This window comes from Notolabrus celidotus, chromosome 20 (assembly GCF_009762535.1).
Source record: "Notolabrus celidotus isolate fNotCel1 chromosome 20, fNotCel1.pri, whole genome shotgun sequence".
Lineage (NCBI taxonomy): Eukaryota > Metazoa > Chordata > Actinopteri > Labriformes > Labridae > Notolabrus > Notolabrus celidotus.
In genome coordinates this window covers 8,271,509-8,296,761 of record NC_048291.1, presented here as the reverse complement: position 1 = coordinate 8,296,761, position 25,253 = coordinate 8,271,509, and the positions used below count along the sequence as shown (strand labels likewise).

Here is a 25,253-nt window from a genome sequence, read left to right as displayed (position 1 = left end):
ATTTACATTCATTTTTAACGGAAAGGGAATGTACCAAACACCGGAAGTGATCCAGTACCGAACAGGAGTACCAGTACCTACGGAGTACCAGGACCAAACTCACTTCATTTGGTTTCTCTCCATCCAAACAAACTAAATGACCCCTCACTCGATCACTCCCGGTATTTGGTACATTCCCTTTGTAGGGCCTGTTTTTGCCCTCCAGGGGGGGCGTTCAGTAAGTGCGTGAAACTATGAATAGGAGCTGTGCGAAATCTGTGCTCGATACCTCCTCCTAACAGCTGTAGATTACGTAATGGTTGTGCCACTGGAAACTGAAATTGAATTGTAAAACTGAATCAGAATTTTGCAAACTGAAATGGAATTTTTAATTTTGAATTAAAGGAAAATAGAGAGTTGAATTTCAAGTAGGCTAAATACAATTTCAAAGCAAACAAATTCTGTTTCAAAACATTAAATTCAGTTTCTAACATTAAATTTAATTTCAAATCATGCTTTCAAATTCAATATTATTATTCATTTCAGTTTCTAGTGGCACAAATCTCAGCTCATAGTTTGGCCTTGGGTAAAAGTGATTTTTTGATTTTGTTATTTTGGTTTCTAAATGTAAATTTTTCTCCAACTTTGTAAAAGTGTTTCATCTTTTGTAAATTTGCTTGGTCCTTCAGGGCCACCATACATTTTAGAGACAGCGTGTATATGTTGTAAGAGTGTGACAAAGAAGAGGCTTAATAGTAGTCCAAATAATGATTAAAGTAATGATGATAATATACCATCATCATCTTGTGTTTTGGTGATTCTAAATGACTAGATTCTCTGATAATTAAAACCCCATAAAAGTAATAATGTCTGAAACTAATTTCTTTTACTTCACTGAAGATCAGCTCAGTAAATGAAAGTTTAGCATCTTACAATTTGCATTTTCTTACATTCAGATTTTTTTTTTCTGTTAATCAGAATTGAAATGGGATTTTAAGACCAAATGTGAGAGTACAGCACCACATCTATTAGTTTGATCCCTAGTAGTCCTGTTAGTTGGGCTCAGTCATGTGAGTTACCAGTCTGTTTTCTAATGTGGAAGAATCACACATACTGAACATCAAGTAGTAGAGGTGAAAACTATTTGCCTTCAGTGTCAGTATCTTAACAGCAGTGTCTCCAGAGATGAGCATCACGTCCTGGACAGACATCTTTGGATGTTTGACCTACTGGAAGTTGATGCAGCATTATGTGTTGTGTTTGTGAATCTTTTAGTCTTCCTGTGGTGATGTTTCAAATCATATGCATGTTGTCTTTTCTCACACATCAGGTGTTCAAGTAGATGGATGAAGGTCAAAAGGGAAATGGTTATGTGTAACACCGTGTCTTAACAGCAGGCTACACAAGCGAGTGTCAGCGACAAAATCAGCCAGGTAGGCTTCTTTTCCTGCTATTAAGTCCATTACCATGGAGGGTTTAAACAATTTCATTACTTATCTTTTACTGTAATATTTATTTAAATGTTGCTTTATTATTTTAGAAATTTTGACTGTTATCTTATTCTATTTTTATTTATTTATTTATTCATTTATTTATTTTATTTATATTTTCAGTCTTAGTTTTATTTTCAACTCTTATCGTTACCCTTTTTAAATCAATTTATTATAACTATTTGTATTCTTAATTTTGATGCTTTAACTTATTCTAAGTACACATATTTTATTGTGGTGTGCATGAGTCTCTATTTTATTATTTATTTAATTTTTTTTTTTTTTTTTTCTTCTTATCATTATTATTTTTTTATTATTATTTTTATTATTATTATTATTATTATTATTATTATTATTATTATTATTATTATTATTCTTAAGTCTTGGATCTCTTAATACAACCATTCTCAAGAAAATGACTGTGATAGCCCTGCAAGAACAAAGCAAACAGACCATTAAAATTAAGAACTGAATCCAAGTTTTACTAAAAAAAGCACTTTATTATTAATCAAGCAGATTTCTCTTTTTCAGAATGGAATGATATGAAAGATCTTAAGTAGAGAGTCCGTCTCCTTTGGAGATGAAAACAAAATCAAAGGCAAAATGAATAAAAGCAGACATTTTAAAAAACTCAAAATGAGTTGAAAGTGCTCAGTCCCAGCCCAGTTTTGTTGTGGAGGCATGGGAAAGAAGGCCTGGCTCAGACTGCTCCAGGTCTGGGCAAAAAGCCAACTGCAGACCAGGTTTACATTTCTTGCCAAATGATCATTGGCAACATATAAGGAGGGCGCTGCTTTAGAAAATATTAATGCGCCAACCTTCTACAGTAGAAATCAAAGAGAAAAATCAGCAGCATCCTCAACCTCCAGTTACTCAACATACCATTTGTGTTGCTCCATCCTATTCCTCGGAATAGACGGAGCAAAGCTGAATTGAGAAGGAGTGTTGGGCAAAGTGGTCAGCACAGGCAGTCCTTGAAGATCATAGCTGAGTGTGGAGTGGTTCAAGCAGTCTTTGTGCTATAGCTTGATGGTGCCAGTGGGCAGGCTACTGTTACACAGTCTGTAGTAGCGAAGGTCATTCACCAGCCGCTGCAACGCTTTGAGTGAATGAAGGCAAGTCCTGGACAGAGAGATTTAGAACAGTAGTGTTAATTTACAGCAGAGAAAGGGGGAAACATCAGAATGCAGGAAACCTTCTGTATGTTTGAGTTAATAGTAAGCTATAAATACCTGGAGGAGGACAAAAACATGCTGAGCTCAACATATCAAAGCTGGGGTTGGTAGTCAGATTTAGATACACTTTTTGTCATACTGGTTAAAATGATCTTTATGTTCTGATTTCTGAAAGAGCGAAAAAAAGCTGCTATCTACAGCCGGAGTAAACCTGGGAAAACACCAACCAATCCCTGTTTTGGGGTCCAAAATTTTAAACCAATCAAATCCTTTCCTGCAGTGTACATTTCCCCGACGTGCACTCCCCGTTCCCTGCCTCTATTTACTGCCCCTCTCGCTCTACCTCGGACCTGTCCCCTCTGACCCGATGAGGTGCTTTGCTCAGGACTGTAGTCCGGATCAGAGTCTAAAAAGCTCTCACCACGGGGGCTCTGACAAGCAAAATAATTAATGACATTTAGTAAGTTCTACAGAAAATGTAGACGTATTTTAGTGTCTGTCCGGACGCTGTAGGGATGACGATGACGAGCCGATTCGTGAACACGTTGACCTTTAATAACTGGTCACTGTCGGCCGTGACCACGACAACCAACGAAACAACAATCAATGTTTGAATGAATGAAAAACTTCTCCTCTTGTCCTCTCCTCTCTCCAGCTCACACACTCTACACCTCTCCTGATGCCTTCACTAACTGTCAACACTGTAGGAATTAAGAACATCTACACTGAACAGTTATTACAGTATAATATGTGTTATAACTTTTCTCTTGATATCGTGTCACCATTACAACTGGATCATGCTAGCATGACAGCTGTGAGTACTAACAGCAGCCATGTTTGTTTGTGTTTTTAACTTCCACTATGATAATGTTTTGGTGAGAGCCGGTTTTGAATCAGTCACGATCATATGGTTGCAAATCAGAGGCGCTCGTGCATGTGAGCGGGGCGTCGTTTTGGAGGAGCCCTGAGGAAATGCTACATTCAAATTCATGCTAGTTTTCTGAGACTACCAACCTTAGCTTTAAGGAGATGAAATAAACAGGAGGTCCAAACTTTTAAACGCCACTATAGTTTTGACTTAATATGTTGTCTATTTTCAAAACGCTGTGTGGTGAATAATCAAAGCTGTCTTACCACATCATGGAAGAAACAGCTGGCTGACTATCTAATGCAACAGCCAACAGAGGGGTCGGAGCATGTGTGCCATGAGACAGCAGTTTTGGTATCATTTATCTCCGTAGGAAGAAGAACAATGCTCGTCAGTGATGTCATTCTTACCCGTTCAAGCTTGAAGTTGCGTGCGAGAACAGCCCGTTGGCTGGTATCCACACCCTGGCAGCCGTTGAGGAACTCTGGCATGAAGGCTGAGTAGAAGGCATCGAAGTCCACTGAGGCCATGTTATAAATAGCAACAGTGATTTCCTCCTGCAGAAGGTCGTGACTTTGTGAAGGAGGACCTGCAGCAGCACGTTGATGAAGTGGAAGAGCATCGAGGTCCGGAAAAGCTTCTAAAAGAACCATGAGAATACAATGATTACAACGGGGTCCAAACAAGGCAGCTCCAAGTCTGTCATGTGGTGTGGATGACGGGTCACGTCTCATCTTGATTACAAGTGAATCATTTTATTAAGAGAGAGAAACACGTTTTAATCCGTGTGTAGTGTTTGAGTCTTTCTGCAGAACTAAGAGATGACAGAGGTTCTTCCACTTCTGCTGAGTTTTTCTGACTTCATGATTCCAGGCTACCATTTGGCCTTCTGATAATCACTATATTTATCTCACCAAAAGAATGAAGTGTCCAAAAGAAGAAAAAAAAACTGAAATTGTGAAAAAAAAAAGACTTACAAAAAGCCTAGCTTAAATGAAAACAGGGAGGTGCTGTTGGTGGTCTAAGCACGCGCCCCATATACAGAGGCTAAAGCCCTCGTCACAGAGGTTGCAGGTTTGATTCCAGCCTCTAAAGAGTAGACGCCGCAATGACTGCTGGGGCGCAAGAAATACGGCCTGCCATCTTGGTTCGGTCATCCTACCCATGATCCTACCTTTGAAATGTAAACTGAAGCAGCAGAGACTTCAAGATGCCAGAGCACTGTGCGACAAAATACCTATCATACATCACATATATCACATATGAGAATATTCTATTACTGTTAAGCCCACTATGAATATTAAAATATGCTGAACCGTGTGTCCTGTATCATACCTACAAGTATGACGATTGCAGAAAAAAAAACTGCATAAAAATCAGTTTAGTATTCAGCGAGTAATGATTGATTAAATGCGCTGACACTTAATTGCGCCTGCCAAACACATTACACTGAATGGAGGGGGTGACCGGACCAAGATAGCGGCCCCACGGCTGACCTAAATAAAGAGGATGTTGACATGCTCACATCTGCGTGTCCCTTCCTGTCAACGGTAACAGCCGACTTGTACTTTTTTAACAGTTGTTTTTTTTTAAGAAACAAAGACATTACAGCTGAACTTACTCTGTGATACAACTTGTGCTTGCTGTTAAGTGACTCCAAATAGGAGATGTTCTGCTTGAAGATGTGGATATCAGGCTGCAGGAAAGACTGTCCAAAAGCCTGGGAAAAGATTTCAAAAACAAGAAGGAAGCAGATTAAGACTAGGGATGCACCAATCCTACTTTTTAGGTCCCGATACGGATATCGATACTTGGGCTTTGGTATCTGCCGATACCGATACTAGCCGATCTGATCCCGGTATTGATTTAACAATCTCTATTCCTTAATGTGAGGATAGAATCAAGTAATATCTGTTGGGTATGAAGATTAACTCACCAAATTGATGGTACATATGTATTATCTCTTGAATAATGATACTGTCAGTTTAAAAATGTTCATTATACTTTGGTTACAAAGTCAGGAAAGCCTGAAGTTGCCAAAAGCAGTTATCCTCCATCATGCTCCACTGGGCAAAAATGCACAGACTGGCCGGCGCTGAGTCCGATCTGGCTGATATCGGATCGGTGCATCCCTAATAAAGACTGAACAAATCTGTCGTCCATGAGCTGTGTTGTGACTTTTATCATTTGAGATGATTGACACACCACCTGGACAGTTGAGAGTAAAAATTTCTTTACCTGAGCTCTAACATAGAACTGACTCTAAATCTGTGAGTCTACTCCAAAGGTTGATGGTTGTATATACACACCTGCATGGCGGCTGTGAACTGGGCCTCATTTTCCATGGTATCCTCACCGGCTCCTCTTTGGACACTTGTTAAGACTGAAGTTTTGAAGAAGTACCTCCAGTTTTGGTGAAGTATTTGGTATAGCAATTCAAACATCTCAGCTTTGACATCTGGGGAAGAGCGCTATCAAAGGAGAGGTTCAAGAAAATGGATGGATTCAAAAGTTAAAAAGATAGCAGGAGAAATATGATGACTTTTTTGAAGCTTTCAGAATACTTCAAATCAAACAATTTAACATTAGTGACCCATTTCTGTAAAAACACATCTAACTTGAATGTTTTTTCAAAGGGAGAAATGAGACCACTTACTAATTTGAACCCTTGCAGAATAAGCAATGCAGTTACACAAACATGAAAACTGCAAAGTGAATGTAAAATGACAACAGGCAAGCACCAACTGACCTCCGCCACAACCGGATAAACCTGCTCCATGCACAGAGAGAGGATGCTGGGTAGGAAGGGCTTGAAGGCTTGACCCGGCTCTTGCACCACCACCTGCAGGATTTTCAGGAACTTCTGAACTACTCTACACCCTGCGCTTCCCTCCTGCAAAATACTGGCTGCCAGCTGTTCCCTGGAGTGCAAAGAAGCAACGAAGCGTTGATGAGTTTAGGAGAATGAATCCAGCATTCAGACAGAGTGTAATACAATGTATCTATTGTGTCTATAGTTATGGTGAGGTGTCTTTGTTACCTTGTGAACATGCTGAGGAAGGTGTGAATGATCTGTCCCGTGAAGGCAACACCCATCTGGACTCGCAATGCCTGAAACAGCGTCAAGAAGAAGGCCAGCATCTCATCTGTCACATCTGGAAGAGAAAAGTGATTGTTAACCAAGATGTGCAGCCAGACAACCCTTTTAATTGGAGCTCTTGATCTTAAGGAATCAAGTTTGTATCATTTGGTATTTTCTGTGTTTATTAAAAACAGTTATCAATCATATGATAGTATAAGATTTGGACCCAAGACTCTTTTTAACCCTCCTGTTATGTTGCGGGACAAATTGACCCACTTTGAAGTTCAAAAATCAAAAAAAAATGTTTCAAAGGTATTTTTTCGTAATGAAACTTCTTCTTCATGTCTTAATTAGTGTTATCAACACTTAAAATGAAAATGGTTCATTTCACGTATTTGCAACCCCCACTGAAAGTTTATACCGCATATGCTGTTTGGGTCAATTTGACCCAGCAGTCAAAGTGGAGGCTAAAAGTGGTCAGAAGTGCCAAATAATTATTATTTCTTTGGGATTGTGGGTAGGGCAACTTCTACCACTCTATAACCCAGTCCTTAATGTCAAAGTGGATGAGAGACTAGCGGGATTCAGAGGTCACTGCCCATTTAGGCAACATATACCTTCCAAACTAGCTAAATACAGAATAGCTATCTGGGCTTCACTTCATAAAATGAAAAAAATTCAAAATATAAAATAAAATGAACAATAATCTATGTCATGTAAAACTATTGTATTTATATGAAGGTCTTTCCACTGTACATTAAAAAAGTTTTAACATGATTTTTTTGTGAAAACCAGTGAGTTATCCTCATTGAACCATGATCTGTGATAATTAAGGAAAACCATTGCACTAAAGATTGATTGAAATGGTTATGATGAAGTTAATAATGAGGTATAAACAGTGTTTTTTTATTTATTTCTTGGTTTCTGACACTTTTTGATAATTAAACATGCCCCCGGTCAAATTGACTCAGTCCTGAGAAACGAACATAGCAAGAAGGTTAAAGTGATGTGCTAGTATTTTCTTTAACATGGAAGAATGGCTTTCAATGTAAAGCAAGCTTTTACTTTTATGTGCATAGTTGCTTTCTGTAATAGTGACAGAGCTGTGTATAATCTCATCGGCCCCAAATCCCTCCTCCCCTTCAGCCAGAACTTCTCCCTGAGCATCGACAACCACACAGTCACACCCTCCCCAGTAGTCTGTAACCCTGTCACCATCCTTGACCCCACTCTCTCCTTCAAACCACACATCAGAAACATCACCAAAACATCCTTCTTCCACCTCCGCAACATTGCATGCCTCAGATCCTCTCTCTATTATGATTTTAGATTTTTCAATACTAGATTTCAAGTTATTTGTTATCTATTCATTATCAAGTTCATCCTGTACCTGATCAACAGTTTTCATTCTGTTGTTTTGTAACAAAGTGGATGAAAATAAATCTGATTCTGCAATAGAGAAGACAGACACTGACCTGGCTGCTGGATAAACACTGGGAAAAGGCTGAGGGACACTTGGACAGACTCCTGAAGACTCTGGTAACAAATCTGACGCGATTTGGTGGATTCCCCAGAGATGCTGTCCACGATGTCTCTGAGCACAGGCAGGGTCTGGTGTATCACAGCTTTCACTGAGATAGAAAGAACAGTCATAAAAATCATAGTCTGCATAGGCCAAAGAGCAGTAATCAAACAAAAGAGAGGATGAAACACTGACTGTTTTCAAGATCAGGTTGCCTCGGAGTAATATTCACGGTCCCTCTCAATATACGATATTCTCGAGTGAGAGCTGTAAGTAGGCTGGCGTGGTTGCTGGAGCGCGTTTGCCACTGCTGCTCGCTCTCTGGGAGGTTCGGCCATGGAAGCAGCAGCATGTTGGACAACGACCGACACACCAACAGGTGAGCCTGTTTGAGAAAACATTCAGAGTCATTACTTCATAAACTGAGGACATTTCTAGTCAAAGTCCGGTTATATTTTCCTACATACTTTTAATTGTTGTGCTTTTGTAGTGTATTTTTCTCTTTTCATATTTTTTTGGCTTTTTTCCCTTATTTATAGGACAGCTGTAGAGGGACAAGAAACATGGGGAGTAGAGAGTGGGGGAAGCTTAGACTGCTACGCCAACAGTGCCCTAAGTGTATATCTATTCTTGTATTTAAGTTTTAAAAAAGGTATCTTTTGGGGCTTTTTGCCTTTATTGATTGTACAGCTGAAGAGAGACAGGAAATGTGGGGAGTAGAGAGCTGAGGGAGACATGCAGCAAATGGTCGACCGGCCTGGAGTCGAACCGGTGACCTCTGCGTCAAGGACTATAGCCTCTATACTTGGGGTGCTTAGACTGCGAGGCCACCAGCGCCCTTCCCCAAGTGTATTTAACAGAGATATGAGATAAATATCAAAATGAGAGAAAAATGGCAAATTTAATACCCGACACCCTTCAAAGGCATCTCCTTTGTTCCTTCGTGATACTTAATTAACCCTTTACTTTTGAATCAATAAATAAGTCACATTGTCTGGGAAATAAACACTTACCTCTTGAGGAAGTCTGCGGGTCTGACTCTCGGTGGTAATGAGGTTGAATATGTTCTGAACAGCTGGTAAAGTTACCAGAAACACAGGCCGCACCGTGGCGGTTATGGAAACCGTCAGATGGCATGCAGAGAGCAGCAACTTTTCAGGTACCTGGAGACACAGAAAGAATAAAGAAGAACTAAAACATGATAACAGCATTATATATCGGCCATTGACTGATCTGCTCTTTTATTACTGTTCTCGACATTGGCTGTCAAAAAATGTATATCGGTTGAGTGCTACATGAGACTGGATGAAACTGCACAACTTTATCATAAAGCTTGAGTCTGAGAATATAAAGGAGGATGAAGAAGTAAACAAAGCTCAGTATAGAACAGAAGGAAGCTCTTAGGACACGGGCTAAAGGTTATTAGTGTGGGTTTTTATTTTTTCACATAAAACTTCCTCCTCAAAGAGCAAAATGTTTTTCACATCATACTTCCTCATTGAAGAGCCTCACTTCCAACCCTGAACAGGCATTCTTTAGATCAACTTTATAAACTGCAATTATACATACACTACCAGTCAAAAGTTTGGACACCTTCTCATTCAATGGTTTTTATTTATTTTAATTATTTTCGACATTGTAGATTAATACTGAAGACATCAAAACTATGAAATAATCTGGTTTTGCCATAATATGGACTACAATAGAGGTCAAAATAGGGCTATCCATTGTGTGCTAACCCTACCTCTGAACAACACAACTGATGGTCTCAAACACATTAAGAAGGCAAGTCATTCTACAAATGAACTCTTGACAAGGCTCATGTTGATTAGAAACCATTCCAGGAGACCACTTCATGAAGCAGACTGAGAGAATACCAAGAGTGTAAAAAGCTGTCATGAAGGAAAAAGGGGGCTACTTTACAGAATCTAAAATATAAAACATATTCTGGTTTCTTTAACACTTTTGTGTTAATTAAATAATTCCATATATGTTCTTTCATAGTTTTAATGTCTTTGGTATTAATCTACAGTGTTTCAAATAACTAAAATAAATATAAACCCTTGAATGAGAAGGTGTTTCCAAACTTTTGGCTGGTAGTGTATTCGAAAAAAAAGTATTTGAATTTCAGTACTGGCCCAAAAAAAATCCACAAGAAACCCCTCAAAGTATTTTTTTTAAAGTGAAGTTTGATAATGAACCCCAAAAAACATTCAAATGGTATCTGAGCAGTTACCTTAGCTGTGATGAGTGGGCTACTGGCATCTACTGCAGATGTGATGAGGCTGATGAACTGGCTCGGGTTTTGACTGTGGACCTCGCTGTAGAACTGTGCAAGCCAATGAGAGTAGGCTTGCAAAGCAGCAAGGGCCTGTGCATGTCTGTAAGGAACAATAAGACAGTTAATGGAAAATAAAACTTTAAGTGCATTTCGAACAAGAGTTCCGGGGTCTTTTAGCCCCCAGAACTACTTTCCCCGGTACTAAAAGGTTCCTGTGCCCCAACTGTTGTCTGCGTTTTGACCGCAGGCTGAAGTCCTGGGTAGATTGTGCAAATCAGGCCAGTGATGTATGGAGAAAAAAAATTATATTAAATAATATTTTGAATTCTTAATTAAAAAGTAAACTAGTTTGCATTCCCAGGAACTCCCTCTGTGTTTCAACAACTGTGTAAACTTCACAAAAAAAGTTACGTTCAACTGAAAGTCCCAGGACCTTTGAAAAGTACTACCCCCAAGCAGGGGCTTTTCAGGGGGGAGATTAATTCACCCCTGACCTAAATTTAGACCCTGGTTCCTCCGGTCAAAACGCACGTAGTTCAGGGGTAAAGTTCCTCAGGTCAAAAAATGCCTATACTTCTAATTTACAGCGCTGATGAGAGCTCACTCCAACTTTGCATCTGTAGGGATATTTTTGATGCTTTAAGGATATTTATTGTTGTTTTAAATGGCTTTGTTGTACGGAATAATACACAAGAATAAAAACAAAAGAACATATCAACTAAGAAACAGAGAAACAGTGGATAAGAAACAGAATTAATACCAAACTCTTCAAGTCTATTTGACAGCAATAAGAGGGAGCAACTTAGCAAACTCTCCAGCTTTGTTGTGGCAGACACAAACAGTTCATGAACTCTCTTCCTCTATTAGTTTGTCAGCGACGCTGCTAAAACCACAGAACACCACAACAGCTCAGTCTTCTTAATTTAAACTGAAACAAAAAGATTCTAACACACGAATAGTGCAACATGAGTGTCACGGTGTCTTTCTACATGCAGTACTCACACATCAATGAGGTCTGGCTTCAGCACAGAAGGCACGGCGGTCTCCAGGTCATATAGGGTGGTCTGAGAGCCGTAGCAAGTCACCTCAACCAGCCTAAAAAAAAAAGAACATCCAGTTTGATTTCACTCTTCAAAAGGAGCCACTTTAATGGGTGACAGAAACTCAGCCACCATCTCTAGATGTAAGGGCAAAACAGAACAACAAACTGAAGTGAACTGATGTGCCCTGTTATTGACATGCATAAAACCTCACGACACAGGTGTTTTGGAGAGGACTAACCTCTCTACCACTGCCAGAGCATCACTGAACCGTGCCGCGAAAATCTCCCCAATGAAATACTCAGCCAAGCGTCCCACAGCTTGAAGTAGGGAGCTGAGGTCCCTGAGAGAACAGTGAAGTCGACGGCAGTCATTCTCTGCGGTGATGTTGAGCCTCCGACCTGAAAAAGGAGGACAGATTTACAAGTCTTCCAAACTATAAGACATTAAAACTAGTGTCAGCAAATGTGGCTTTAGCTCTCATCTAAAGATAAAAGCTGAAACTAAGAAAGTTTAGTTACTTGTTCCAGTGGTGACAATAAACTGCTGTAGACCCATGTACACATCCAAATTTTCTTGGAGGACTGGAAACTTGAGAGAGATAAACAGAGGAGAGGATTAAGGAGGCTGAAACAAAGACAAACACCAGAAACGTTTTCAAGTGTAACAATAAAACTTAAACAGAAACACAATAATAGAGCTTCCTTTGATTACTCAGTAGTGTTGTTACTTGTTGGATATTAAAAGCAGCAAACATACTAACTACTAACACACACAATGTAATCCTGAGAGCCAAAGAAATACATCAATGATGGATGGATATGAAAACTGCAGATCGTAAGACATAACCTGTGAGAGAGAACCAGTTCAAAACAGAAAGTTCTGATCCGAGTTAAGAACATTCAGGTCTGCTCTTATAAATAAAGATATAAATAAAAGCGCGGTGCATTCTGGGGTTATCTCAACTTGCCACCTGACATATACTCTCCTTTGATAGTGTGAAATCTTAGGAATAAATTTAACCCTCACTAACAAAACACCCACTTCTACCAAACATAAAGATATATATTATGTTTCATTAGTAGATCAAAAAACTGACATTCAAATAAATCAATTGTCTACTTCCTTTTTTTTGTAGTACTGTCAGTTCAAGAACATTTTTAATTTCACTCATGTGAGAAGTGTTTGTGTTCCCACATGCGAGATGTATACGTGACTTTGCAGATCTGAGGACCTGATTCACACATGGGTTCCACCCAAGCGGCAACCTCCGACCGCCAGAATTTAAGCCAATGCAGAAGTGTCAAAAACTCCAGTTCATCGAGTGTCCGCTTGAGGCTGGCTCCGGAAGTAACGGAAACCACATACACACAAATTCAAAAAAAGACGATCTTTACAGCAGAAATAAACATGTTTACAGCCTGGTACAAAAGACGAGTGTAGTCTGGATAGCTAATTTCCTGATCGGCACACACTGTACAGTGGTGAATTTTTTTCTTACACGACAGTTCAGAAGATATTAAGATTACGAGTTTTGCCCAAATAAGGACATGACTGACGTGACTCCCGGTCGGGAACACATAGCTGTTGGCTAGGAGGCTCACACTACGTCACACTCTGCCTGGTTGAGTTCCGCATTTCCAATATGGCTCCCGACTATTGGCTTCAAAACAGCGCTTCAGAAATAGATGGGTGACGTGACGGATACTACGTCCATTATTTATACAGTCTATGGTTCAACCATCCCACTTCAGCCACATCACTCTCCAGTTAAAAACTACAGTCCTGTGATGCTTAATGCGACATTAAAATGAAGAAAGCGTTCAAGTTGAGTAAAAAGCATGACTTTAATAGTTAGTTAAAACTGTTTACTAAAGCTCATCTTCATTTGTTTTATGTTTCTATTACTCCATAAATCCTACAGTTGAGGTAACTGGTTATGTAAAACAAAGACGGTGATCTGTAGACTATGGCTATGGTATCACCATAAATGAGGCCGTCTATCTGGAGAGAACAGACAGCAGAAAACTCAACAAGGAAAAGGCTGGAGTCAGGTTCTTCGGTTTCATAACATAAAGACCAGAACCCACCTCTGTCTCCTTTAGACGAGCAGCCTGATGGACACAGCAGCTGCAGTGGGGTTCATAAACTACTGAAAACACTTCATAAGGGATCCCTGTCATTTTACACCCCAGCCTTATCTTTAATAATCGTAGCTGCAGAAAGTTGGTACACCAGCACTTTTTCATATCTGCAATATATTCCCTTTGGCATCTGTGCCTGATGAAAGACTATGGCTATTGAGCGGACCTGAAACCCCACACAGAGTGGTCTCCTGTGATGAGCAGTGAGTAAATAATACTATATTTTGGGGGCTTTTTTCAGCAAGAAAAAATCCTTCCAAAATTATTAAAGAAAAAAAAAAAGTTTAGAGGTAAAAACAAAACTTCAAGTAGAAATCATGTATTGTTGTGGAATGGTAACCCTTCAGTGAAGTCCGCCCCCCAAACATGTATAAAATGTCAAGGTTCCTCTTACCAGAGTGGAAAATGCATGGGACGGGAGCAGCTCCATCACCTTAGCAACTACCTCCAGACTCTGACGCAGGTACCTCTGCCACTCAGTCTGTTGCTATGGTTACAAAATGAAGGAGAAGATTCAGACTTTCAAGTTTAAAGAAATACACCCTGTAATAACTGTTAGTCCTGAAGGAGTTAACAGGCTGATAATACACTTTTATACAAGACTTCATGTGGCTGAATGACATACACAGTACATACAGTGGTGAGACAAAGGACGCTTCTTATTGACTGTCAAATATATGTTAATCCTTCTTACATCATCGTCCAGAGTCTCGTCATCCAGCTCTTCCAGCTGAGCCTGATTATATCTGAACTGTATGCGATTCAGAACTTCCCTTAACAGGAGGACTAAGGCATCTTTGTACCTGTCAAAACAAGGGCAGATATATGAGCACATGGTGGATCAAAGATGATAAACACATCAAGAAGCATATAAACGTGAGTTCCTGTGATATACACTACCAGTCAAAACTTTGGACACACCTTCTCATTCAACGTTTTTTATTTATTTGAATTATTTTCGACATTGTAGATTAAAACTGAAGACATCAAAATTATGGAATAATATGGTTTTGCCATAATATCAATCAATCAGTTGATCAAGTTTTATTTATATAGCACCTTTCATACAAGTCAAATGCAACCCAAAGTGCTTTACAGCGATTGAAAACAAGAAAGAAGCAGAAATAAAATAATGGCAAGACATATTTAAAATAATAATAATAATAATAACAATAAAATAAAAATGGATTTTAAAATAGAATCTAAAATAGAGACTAATGCACACCAACAACAATAAAATATGTGTAATTAAAATAAGTTGAAGCGTCAAATTAATATTAAGAATACAAATAGTTAAAATAAATAAATTTAAAAAGGGGTAAGTATAAGAGTTGAAATAAATGTAGGCTAAAAATGTCAATAAAACTGAGTAGATAGATAAAAATAAATTAAAGAATTAATAAATAAATACAAATAAAATAAGATAAACAGTTAAGATTGGTAAAATAATAAAGCAACTTTTAAATCAATATAACAGTAAAAAGTAAGTAATAAACTTGTTTAACCCTACATAAAAGCCAGACTGAATAAATACGTTTTTAGTTTACGTTTAAAAGTCTCAATATCTCTGTCAGCTCCTCTCAGATCCTGATAATAATATGGATTACAACAGTAGTCTAATAGTGCTATCCATTGTGTACTTACCCTGCCTCTGAACAACACAACTGATGATCTCAAACACATTAAGAAGGCCAGTCGTTCAACAAATTAACCTTTGAAAAGGTTCATGTTAGTTAGAAACCATTCCATGAGACCACTTCATGAAGCAGACTGAGAGAATACCAAGAGTATGCAAAGCTGTCATGAAGGAAAAAAGGGTCTACTTTACAGAATCTAAAATATAAAACATATTCTGGTTTGTTTAACACTTTTTTGTTCATGAAATAATTCAATATATGTTCTTTCATAGGTTTGATGCCTTCAGTATTAACCTACAGTGTTTCAAATAACTAAAATAAATACAAACTCTTGAATGAGAAGGTGTTTCCAAACGTTTTACTGGTAGTGTATAAGGTGTTTTGCTGGATGTTTCAGATAAACACGTTGTTTGTTTGTTAGCTTACCTATTCAAAACACTTTCTCTGTCAGCCAGTCTGCTTTTGATCTTGGTTGTTAAAAAATCCAAAAAGACACTCCATATATCCAAACAGGCAAAGTAGCCTTCATGGTTAGGCTGAAAATAATAAAAACACCAGTTAAACAATGCAACACAACTCATAATGCAGGGAACATGTAGCAATGAATAGGTTTGTGTATCGGACAAACAAGGGTATGATATATGATGTTCGGTATTACCTGGTTAAAGGTGTATTTGAAAAGCAGAGCAAGAAACTCTACGATTGGAAACTGAGGACTGGACTCGATTCTCCTCAAGTGAACACTGACAAACAGGCGCAGGAAATCTGTGAACTTTTCCAAGTAACTGCAAGATGAAAAGAGCTAAATTAACAGGACATAAACAGTAAAACATCTTACAACATTTCAAAAGGATGTGAAGTAACACAGATTTTATCTTGAAAAAGTTGACAATTGAAATGGAGCTTGTGAACGTACAAAACGGAAATTGAATTGCTCTGAAAAGAAGCTGAGTTTGAAAAAATACCACATTAAACCATTACTCAAAAACATGTTGGTAAAACAAAAGTCAGTAATGAGTCGGGATACAAAACACACAAACAACTTATATAGTGGGAAGTTTTTCTGCAAGTCATAATTGCACCGTTTTGAACACAGGCAGAGTCAAATGGCAAACATGTGACTTAGCCGAGTTGCATGGCTGTGAAGAGCCGGTTCAGAGAGTAGGTGAAAACAAAGAGTGTTTTGAAAGGAGACAGCCTGCTAGGCAAAACCATGGTGCAACTTCTGCTTGCAAATTACAAGAGTTAATAGGAGTAGTGGTAGGAAAAGGTGGCGTTGACATGATGGGACGAAGCCAGTCTGATAAAATGCAGGCAAATCCTCCTTTTAGCCGCTTTTATTTCTATATATTTATTATTCTTACTTTTTATCCAACTAATTAATTTTTTATCATTTCATTTGATCATTTATTGCTTTAAAATTTATTATTTTTCATTCATTATTTTATCCTTTTCACTTTTAATATTTTCTCCAATGTGATGTCGCCCTCTTATTCTGAAAACCTATTTCATTGTCCTTTAATGCCTTTATTTTATTTTTATTTATTTATTTATTTTTGAAAATCCTCTTGAATAATGATTCATTGGTCTATTGTCACACCACTTCATTCTGTTTAATTTGCGTTTATTCTTTTTAACCCTTTGTGTTGTATTTTGTTTCCTACCCTCCTCTCTGTCTGTCAAAAGGATTACTTTGTTATTGAAACATGCTTGGCTTGTCAAAGCACTTTGTAAACATTTGTTTTTAAAGGTGCTATATTAATAAAGTTATTATTATTATAGAAAAAATAACAAATCTAGTGGACTAAGTCATACCTCTCGTCTAGTTCCTGTAAGCGGCTCTTGACAGTATGAGCGTTATTTTCTCGGGTCAGTCTCTGCAGGAGGAAGAAGGTCTGCTGGAACATGCGTAGCAGGTACTCCTCAAAATCCATTGGCACACAGTTCTTTGACACCAGCTCATTGACACACGTCATAGCGAGCACGCCGAGCCGGGCACGATCCACCTTATTGCCCTCACTCTGCTGTCCGTTTCGCCCCCCGCCATTTGAAGTCGGCAGCATTGTCCCTGGATTAAGTTGCCCATTTGAAGAGGAGGAGTTGGAGGAGATAAAGCATCCTGTCTTTGCCTTTGTCCGAAGATCACAACCAAAACGGGCAAAGTGGAAAATGGATGCCAGCAGGGTGGGCGTGATACTCGTGGAGAGAGGGATCCAGCTAAACAGGTGAGCCAAACACTCCAAAACCAGACAACAGAGCTGCTGACTCTCACTGTCCAATGCTGCCATGGGCTGGCAAAGCAGCTTTGAGTACTGGCTGCCCTGAAACAAACTGCCCAGCAACTCCACTGTGGGATTGAAGAGACAAAAATTGTTGTCACCACCTCAGCTCAATACATTGATGGAAAAACATACATCACATAGCAAGCTAGTGTTTGAAGTTTTACTTTATTAAAAGGACAATTTACTCACCACTTTCTCCTGAAGTGGGTGAGGGAGGTGGGGTGGAAGCTATGACACTGTGCTTGTCCCAGTAGGTCTCCAGTATACCTGTGGAAAAATGACAAAAATCTAATTATAGAAGGCTTTCTACCACAGCATACACGCTGACTGGCAGCCTGACTTTAATCTGGGATCACTCACTTAAAAAAAAAAGTGGGAAATATAAGAACAGAATTTTGCAAGCTGGATTGGATTTCAGAGAGAGTACGGTGAATTATTGTTGCATACACTCATATATCACGCACCATTACTACACAGTGCTGTAGATCAACATTTAACAGGAAAAAAAACTCTGACATCTTGCCATGCACCCTCTTTTGTATCTTAAATAAAAAAACATGATTTCAGCCCATAGAACCAGGTCTTAAACATGTTTTACGTTTGGTGATCACTTTGAGATTATTGTATCAGTTGCCTCACCTGTCAACAGTCCGAGCACGGTTGGTACCTGCTCCATCAGTAGTTTACGCAGCTCCTCTTTTCTGGCGACACACAGGTCTTCTCGAGGACACGCAAGTTCCTCTGATGTGGTTTTCAACATCACCAACCCCAGGGGAGCCAGAGCTGGGGACTGGATCAACTGAGGTTCACAACGGAGACAGGAAACAGTTCTGATTAATAAAACTGAGGATGACATATTTTTTCCCAAAGACCAAAGACTGTTTAATGCAAGACGCCTTCTGATAGCAGCTTTATGAGAGTTCATAGACAGTAAAGGGTTGTAAGTGTTTGATAGAAGAAGGCCATCTCTTCAGAAACAAGACTGTCTTCGCCATTGAAAATGTTGTATTGCATGTGAGGTTTTGTTTTCATACTTTCGCCCATTTCTGCCGACTGTCAGGCTATTTTCACCTTCATGGCGTGCTGTACTTGTGTTGTGATTTGGTAAGTCGGGAACGGCGTGACGACAGCTACTGGAGTTCTATTCATTACCTTTGCTTGAAGAAGCACGGCGGGAAGAGTGTTTCGAGGAAGATGTGGCGACACATTCCCGGCGTGAAGCCACCACAAACAAAAGGGAACAGACAGCTAAACTGAGTAATGTCACTATACGACGTTTCAAAGAAAACTGGAACATTGACGAGACTGGCCAACTTCGGTCCTGGCTGACTTATGACCCGACAAACCACACCATGAGCTGCAGTCTTTACCGCACACACACGAAAGATAAACAAAAGCAAAACCCATTCGTTGTTGGCCCAATGAACATAAAATATGGATGGTGAAAAATATTTTTGGTCAGTACATTTTTGGAGGTCACTAGCCAATGGCAGATGAGGTAAAAAGTTAATTTTACGTCTGGCAACTCATACACTTTTGTGAGTGAAAGAATAACCTTCACGTAGCAAATGTCTATACATAATGAGTGTGGGTGTGTAGACAATGTAACTAAATGCATGACTGATGTGACCACTACGGCTTCTCAACCCCCTGTTTCTTTAACCCCTCACTTTAAAGCAATCTTCAATGAAGGGATGACAGCGGATCTGCAACTGGAGATGGATCTTTTTGTGCAGAGATGGAACTGCATTTGTATTTATTTGGACATGTAATCATGCAATCGGCATGGAGCGGGATTGTACGGGTGGCCCTGACCCTTGCCTGAATTGCCTTTCGTTACGTTGTGTTATATTCGTATTTTTATCATTCCTTTGTATTATATATATATATATATATATATACATATATATATATATATATATATATATATATATATATATATATATATATATACAGTATATGTACATATACTCATTTCTTTACTATGATTTTTTATTCAGATTTTTATTTTCTTTCTTTGTATGGATAGTGAGTGGTGTAGAGAATGTGTGTTAAGTGGTAGAAAACCAAAATAAACAGTTAGAAAAAAAGAAGCAATCTTCAATGCAGACGTGACGTTATTCAGCCTTGAAACTGAGTTTCTCTTCCACTCCTCTTCTGCCGTCATTGTTTGCATCAGGCTGCTTCACATGAGACTGTTATCTCATTAATTGCACTTTCAAAAGGTCAGTTGTAACCAAGGTCAAAGTTTAAGTAAATTAAGCCAACCCTTTTTGACTATTTCCGAACACATCTACTCAGCAACTGAAGACAGACACTAGGTACAGTAAAAACATTCAAGCAGAGACGTCATAAACATGGCTTTACCTGAAGGGTGTTAGTGAAGAAATCATGGTAGAACATTGGCCAGTCCTGACGACCAATGTCCACAATGACTTTGCAGAGTTTGTTGCGGATGAAATACGGCACTGATTTGTGCTGAGCGAGCAGCAGTTTGGGCAAACAGCTGCGAATCTCCATCTTGTCTTGTGAAGCAATGCCGATCCACATCTTGTTCACCAGGTTCTGAAAATAAAAAGACAACCATCAGCTGTTGATGTTATCTGAAGGAGTCTGCAAATTACAACAGACAAATGTGGAAAAAAGGGTTCAACTTCCTTTCCAATGCAAGATATATACCACAATCTACGTTTATTGCAGAAGTGAAGAGATAATGGGACAACTCAAAACACACCTTCACCTCAGAGCCTTCAAATCAATATCTCTTTATATGTGTGAATTATTACAACACACTTAAATGGAAGAAAAAGATCCAAACAGTGTAATGAAGCCAAATGATGAGCCTTCAGTCAAAGGGACTTACTTCAAATACTGTGAGGCTGTACATCATCACATACTCATTTCGAGTATTGGAGAGGAAGAACAAGCAGTGGCGCCACGCTCCAGTTTGCTGAGCGAAGTTATTCAACAGCTCTTCTGCAGAGAAAAGGAAGTAGGTAGAAGTACATGTCATTGAAGAAATACGCTTCAAGCAGACTGACAGAAATGAGTCACAACACAGGAAATGAACAAAAAAGGATGTGAAAAAAAAAACACTTCAATTAGAAAAGTAGTTTCAGGTCGCGAGAGATGATCTGCAGCGATAGCTAAACCCACACTTTAGTGTATTACAGTGTAGCTTAATGTGTTTTGTGATTCAGATGAGCTAGGGTAGACATGGTGCTCCTGGAGGTTCATCAAACGTACCTATTTCTCTTTTTCGCTCATTGGTGGTGCAGCTGTGAAAGAACTCCGTCATGAGGCTCTCCAGTGCCCGCAGTGAGGCTTCCTCTGACGCCTTGTGAACAAAACAAAGTACAGTTAAGAACAAAAAGGCTATTTAAGCAACACACATATTCAGACATCTGAGGGGTCTATTTTAGTCACAATAATGTACCCTAAAAGAATCAAACTAAGGGCTGTGTCTTACTATCTGACTAAAAGATTCATTGTGTAAAATGTATGCAAGTATGCACACACAGTTGATGCTCCAATGCAGACCAACCACAGCCTTTTTTTAAGAATCCTCACAGAGAAGAGATCAATACACTGCATACAAATATCTTTTTAACACATCTGAACATTAAGAGAATTTAAATATGTAGCCCTGCTAACTAGGGCTGTGACGATAAATCGCAAATCAGTAAAAAAAACGATGGAAATAAGGGTGGATTAAAATCGATTCTACATAATTTGTATCAGGATATTATTTTTTACAGTAGAACGCGCTATCTGCTTTATACTAAGAACGAGTAGTCAGAAAACTGGACACTGTGAGTCTAAAATATGATTCTGATCAGTTGTCCGGTTGCAGTAAATCCACATGTTGAAGTCTGAGTCTTCATATCACCATGTGTCCCCAGAGATTATTCATATGCCTGCTCCACACGTTGATATTGAGCATTTTTAACATTTTTAACACCTCAATACGATCCGTAGCTGTTTAATACCGTCAGTTATATACATAGTGTCGCCAAGGAAAATTTGATTTAGGGGGAAGTAACGCATTCGGCATTATTTTTGACATGGAAAACTTTTACGTTTTTTTTAATGATTAAAGGTGCTGTGAGGAACTTTTGTTTCGTATCGGTTCTGGCGCCCCCCTTGTGGACAAAGTGATACCTCTTATCTCGTCCTAAACATGCAAAAGCAGTGTTTTCAACAAAAGCCTCATCCTGTTGTGTTCAACAGTCAACTTTATCAGGCAATGTGATTATTTTCCATGAAAACTGAGAAATAAAGGCTGTTTCTGAAGCAAGATGTTCATCATCTGGTCTGACACCTACCCCCCCAGGGCAGTTTCAGACATTAAAAATTACAACAGAGAAGGTGTCAGTGTTGCTGCTGATGGACTTGTTTGCCATTGAAGGTTATAAAGAGGCATCAGTATCATTTTCAGTCTGTTTCTCAGTCAGTTCAAAACTCCTCACAGGGCCTTTAAACGATAATTGATCGTTAACATTTCCAAAGATCAATCACAGAGCTCAATTAGAATTGACATCTCTTCAAACTTTTAAAAAATTAAACATGAGTGGCTGAAGCATTTTTTTTTAAAGTATCCAACCCACATCTTAACTCCTCATATTGAGAAAAGATGGATCAAGGAGTATACTTGAAATTTACATCCCTAATTTAAAGAGAACTACCTTATTGGTTCTATTTCATACTTTAATTTAGGAATTGTTCACTTTCCATTTCTCTATAATTGTTCTGACATTTTCAAACAAGGTATTTCTGTGCGGTCATTTTTAGTTTTTTTTGCACGGTGCTAAAAAAAAGTGTGCAGTGGTTATATTTGAGTTACAGCACACCTTAAAAATGAAAAAGGATTACTTAGTTTACAAAGAAATATAAGAGAAAAACATATATATTGCAACTGTCCATATCTGAGAATTGAAATGAAATAATAGTTATTTAAATTTTGAGTTCAATCCAGTTTTCTTGAAAATTAGAGAATCATGAGTAGGGATTCAACAATTAGAGATTTTGGTGTTACGATAATTGTGAGAGAAATAATCACGGTTTCACGATTATCCCGATTATTAAGCGTTATGTTTTATTTTCGGAGAAGCACTCCGCGGAATGTTTATTAGTCTCTTTGTCTTCTTGTGCCGTTTTGGCAGCGCCTTTTCAGCTACACTGGACTGATTTTAATAAAACGCCGCCAACACATCGTTTTAATGTTCTAGTTAAAAATAAAACAGTGTTCTTCATGAAAAAAAACATCTGACTTACAGGATCAGGGGCGGTGCGGAAATGGGCGGAGGACGCTGCCTTGCACTTTTAAATGACGGAGAAACTCTGCACAGGTGTCACTCATTTTTGTTTATAAGTTGTGCCAAACATAATGTACCGGTCCCCTTTTTGACAAAGACATTAGAAAAGCTCGGTGCAGTGGAGCCTTCACGATTAGATTAACCTTGACAATTTTAAGCATGGTTAATAGTGAAACCGGTTAATCCCGGCTTCCCTAATTGTGAGTGAATCGTATCGTGAACCAAAAATCTGGTTTCGATTCGATGGTTAAGTGTATCGTTCCGTCTGTCCAAGGCCGATCACTTTAAGAGTTCAAGGCTTATCTCCACATGCCCATTCCTGCACATGGGGATTGTTGGTCAAAACATTTGTATCACTTATTATGCTTTGGTGTGGGATCATGGAGATTTTTATTCATGGTGGTTATTCAGTGTGCAACTGCAACCTAACTTGCTCATATGTTCAAGCAAAGGGTTGCTGAAAGACACCTTTGTCTTGGTCAATCCAACACCAAGAAGTAATTAAATAAATCATTTGTGTTATGTCACAGCTGCAATACCACGGAATGACAGGTGGAGGGAGCGGGGGCCCTGCCTAGTCCAGACAAGATAGCAAATTGAGATTTTTAAAGAGCAGTTCCTGTGGCAGCAGGCGGGTCTGAATTCCTCAAATAAGCCACAACTTGCCGAAGCTGAAAACAACTCAAGGCAAATATTCGGCTTGCAAGATGGGCGTCCCTGCACACCGTGGAATGGCTTAACGAGCTGTCACAATGAAATAACTGTCTGCTTACAAAACCGTTATGTGAATCAACACTCATACAAGCACACACATTTGTTGAGGTGTGTGTGAGGAAATAACAAACATGCATTAACACACATATTGCAGTTCTTCCTTATCATGCACACGAGTCACAACCACAAGAACTGCGAATGCTACTAGCATAAAAAGATAAGAAGTCAGCAGGTAGATGTGTGTCAGATTGTACTCACCATGTTCAGTTGGCCTTGATGCTTCCTTCAGTCTACTTTATTGTTAACCACAAAAGTAGCAAAAGCCAACATTAGCTCCTCGATTTAGCCAGTTCTGTAGCTCACGTTAGCTGAGGTGGAACTCATCATGGTGGAAACTCTATCCAGCTAGCTAGCAAAAGGCTGCCGTCGTTGACTTTGCTCACAATCACACCGTGTAACACTAATTTATTTATTTAAAACGCCTTTTGGTTATCAAGCATGAGGGCTCAGTATTTAATCTCCAATTGGTAACGCAATAACGCATAACTCTATTCACAGTGAAGTTAAATAGAGCATTAGAAGTCTTGTTTTTGTGGCACAGACAGCACAGTCTCCAGCTACGGAGAAGTGTGCACCGTTAATTAGCTTTCTATGAGAAGCATTTCGATGCCAAGTTGCCTAGCTGCTAAGCTAGCAGCGGATGGCTAACTCGTTAGCTTCTTCTAGAAGGAGGAAGGCATCAGCTAACGTTAGCTGTCAAAAGTAGACATGCTTCAAGGCTCTGAGTCACGACAACCTGTCTTTACCGTGTGTAGAATCAAAGCGGGTTAATGTGCACTCTTCAGTTCTATGTCTGAAAACGTTGTATTAATGATAAAGTATCCCCCTATGCGCGCTTGCTCTTGTTATTCCCCTTTTCAGTGCTTAGGGCGGCTCGAGAATACAGCTAGCCTGCTAGGAACAGGGTCTGCGCAGCGACTTCCTCTTTAGCTGCAGGAATCAACCAACCACATCAGCCTGAGTCAAGTTAGTTATTATAATGAAGGATCACATTCCGGATATGTCTTTCAAAGTATGGAGGTTTTATTTGGTAAAGGATACAAAAATAAGGCTTATGATGAAGTATCTGCAGTGGTGGACTAAATACACAGCTTCATTACTTAAGTCAAAGTACGGAAGAGGATTAGGGCCACTGGAAAGAAAAAAAAGTTCGACATTTATTATTATTAATTATTTATTATTATTATTATTATTATTATTATTATTATTATTATTATTAGTCTGAGAAAAAAGTCAGAATTCTGAGTTGAAGTCAGAATTCTGACTTTTTTCTCAGACTAATAATATAATATATTGGACCTTCATTTTTTTCTCCAGCGGATTAAAGTCAGAATTCTGAGAAAAAAAGTCAGAATTCTCAGCTTTAAAAAAAGTATGAACTCTAAAATAAACCCTGTTTCTTCTAAATTACAACTCAAAACAAGATCATTTCAAGATTGGTAGACTTAACAAGATATTTAAGATGCATTGTCTTAAAACAAGTCCTTCTATCTTGCTCAAATTTTACTTGTTAAGTAAGTTTATCTTAAATCAAGTGGGATAAGACATTTTAACTAAAAATGAGACAATTTCACTTGGTAAGATTTTGAGTTTTCATAGTGTTCAAAGTATGGGGTTTTTATTTGGCAAATACTTAAAAAAAATAAGGCTTATGATGAAGTATC

General features: G+C 38.7%; 1 protein-coding gene across 1 annotated transcript; it reads right to left on the bottom strand.

Moving 5' to 3' along the window:
• Window positions 1-1,948: 1,948 nt before the first annotated feature.
• Window positions 1,949-24,555, bottom strand: xpo6 (exportin 6). Its single transcript, XM_034711970.1, is given in 26 exon segments — window positions 1,949-2,563; window positions 2,565-2,591; window positions 3,923-4,086; window positions 4,089-4,152; window positions 5,134-5,232; window positions 5,822-5,983; window positions 6,262-6,433; window positions 6,553-6,667; window positions 8,070-8,225; window positions 8,312-8,501; window positions 9,130-9,279; window positions 10,353-10,497; window positions 11,400-11,492; window positions 11,679-11,838; window positions 11,959-12,028; window positions 13,976-14,068; window positions 14,276-14,384; window positions 15,645-15,754; window positions 15,877-16,003; window positions 17,034-17,565; window positions 17,690-17,767; window positions 18,140-18,299; window positions 19,868-20,065; window positions 20,364-20,476; window positions 20,747-20,837; window positions 23,788-24,555. Coding segments are annotated over 26 exon segments (3,456 nt in total). The 5' UTR covers window positions 23,791-24,555; the 3' UTR covers window positions 1,949-2,488.
• Window positions 24,556-25,253: the final 698 nt, after the last annotated feature.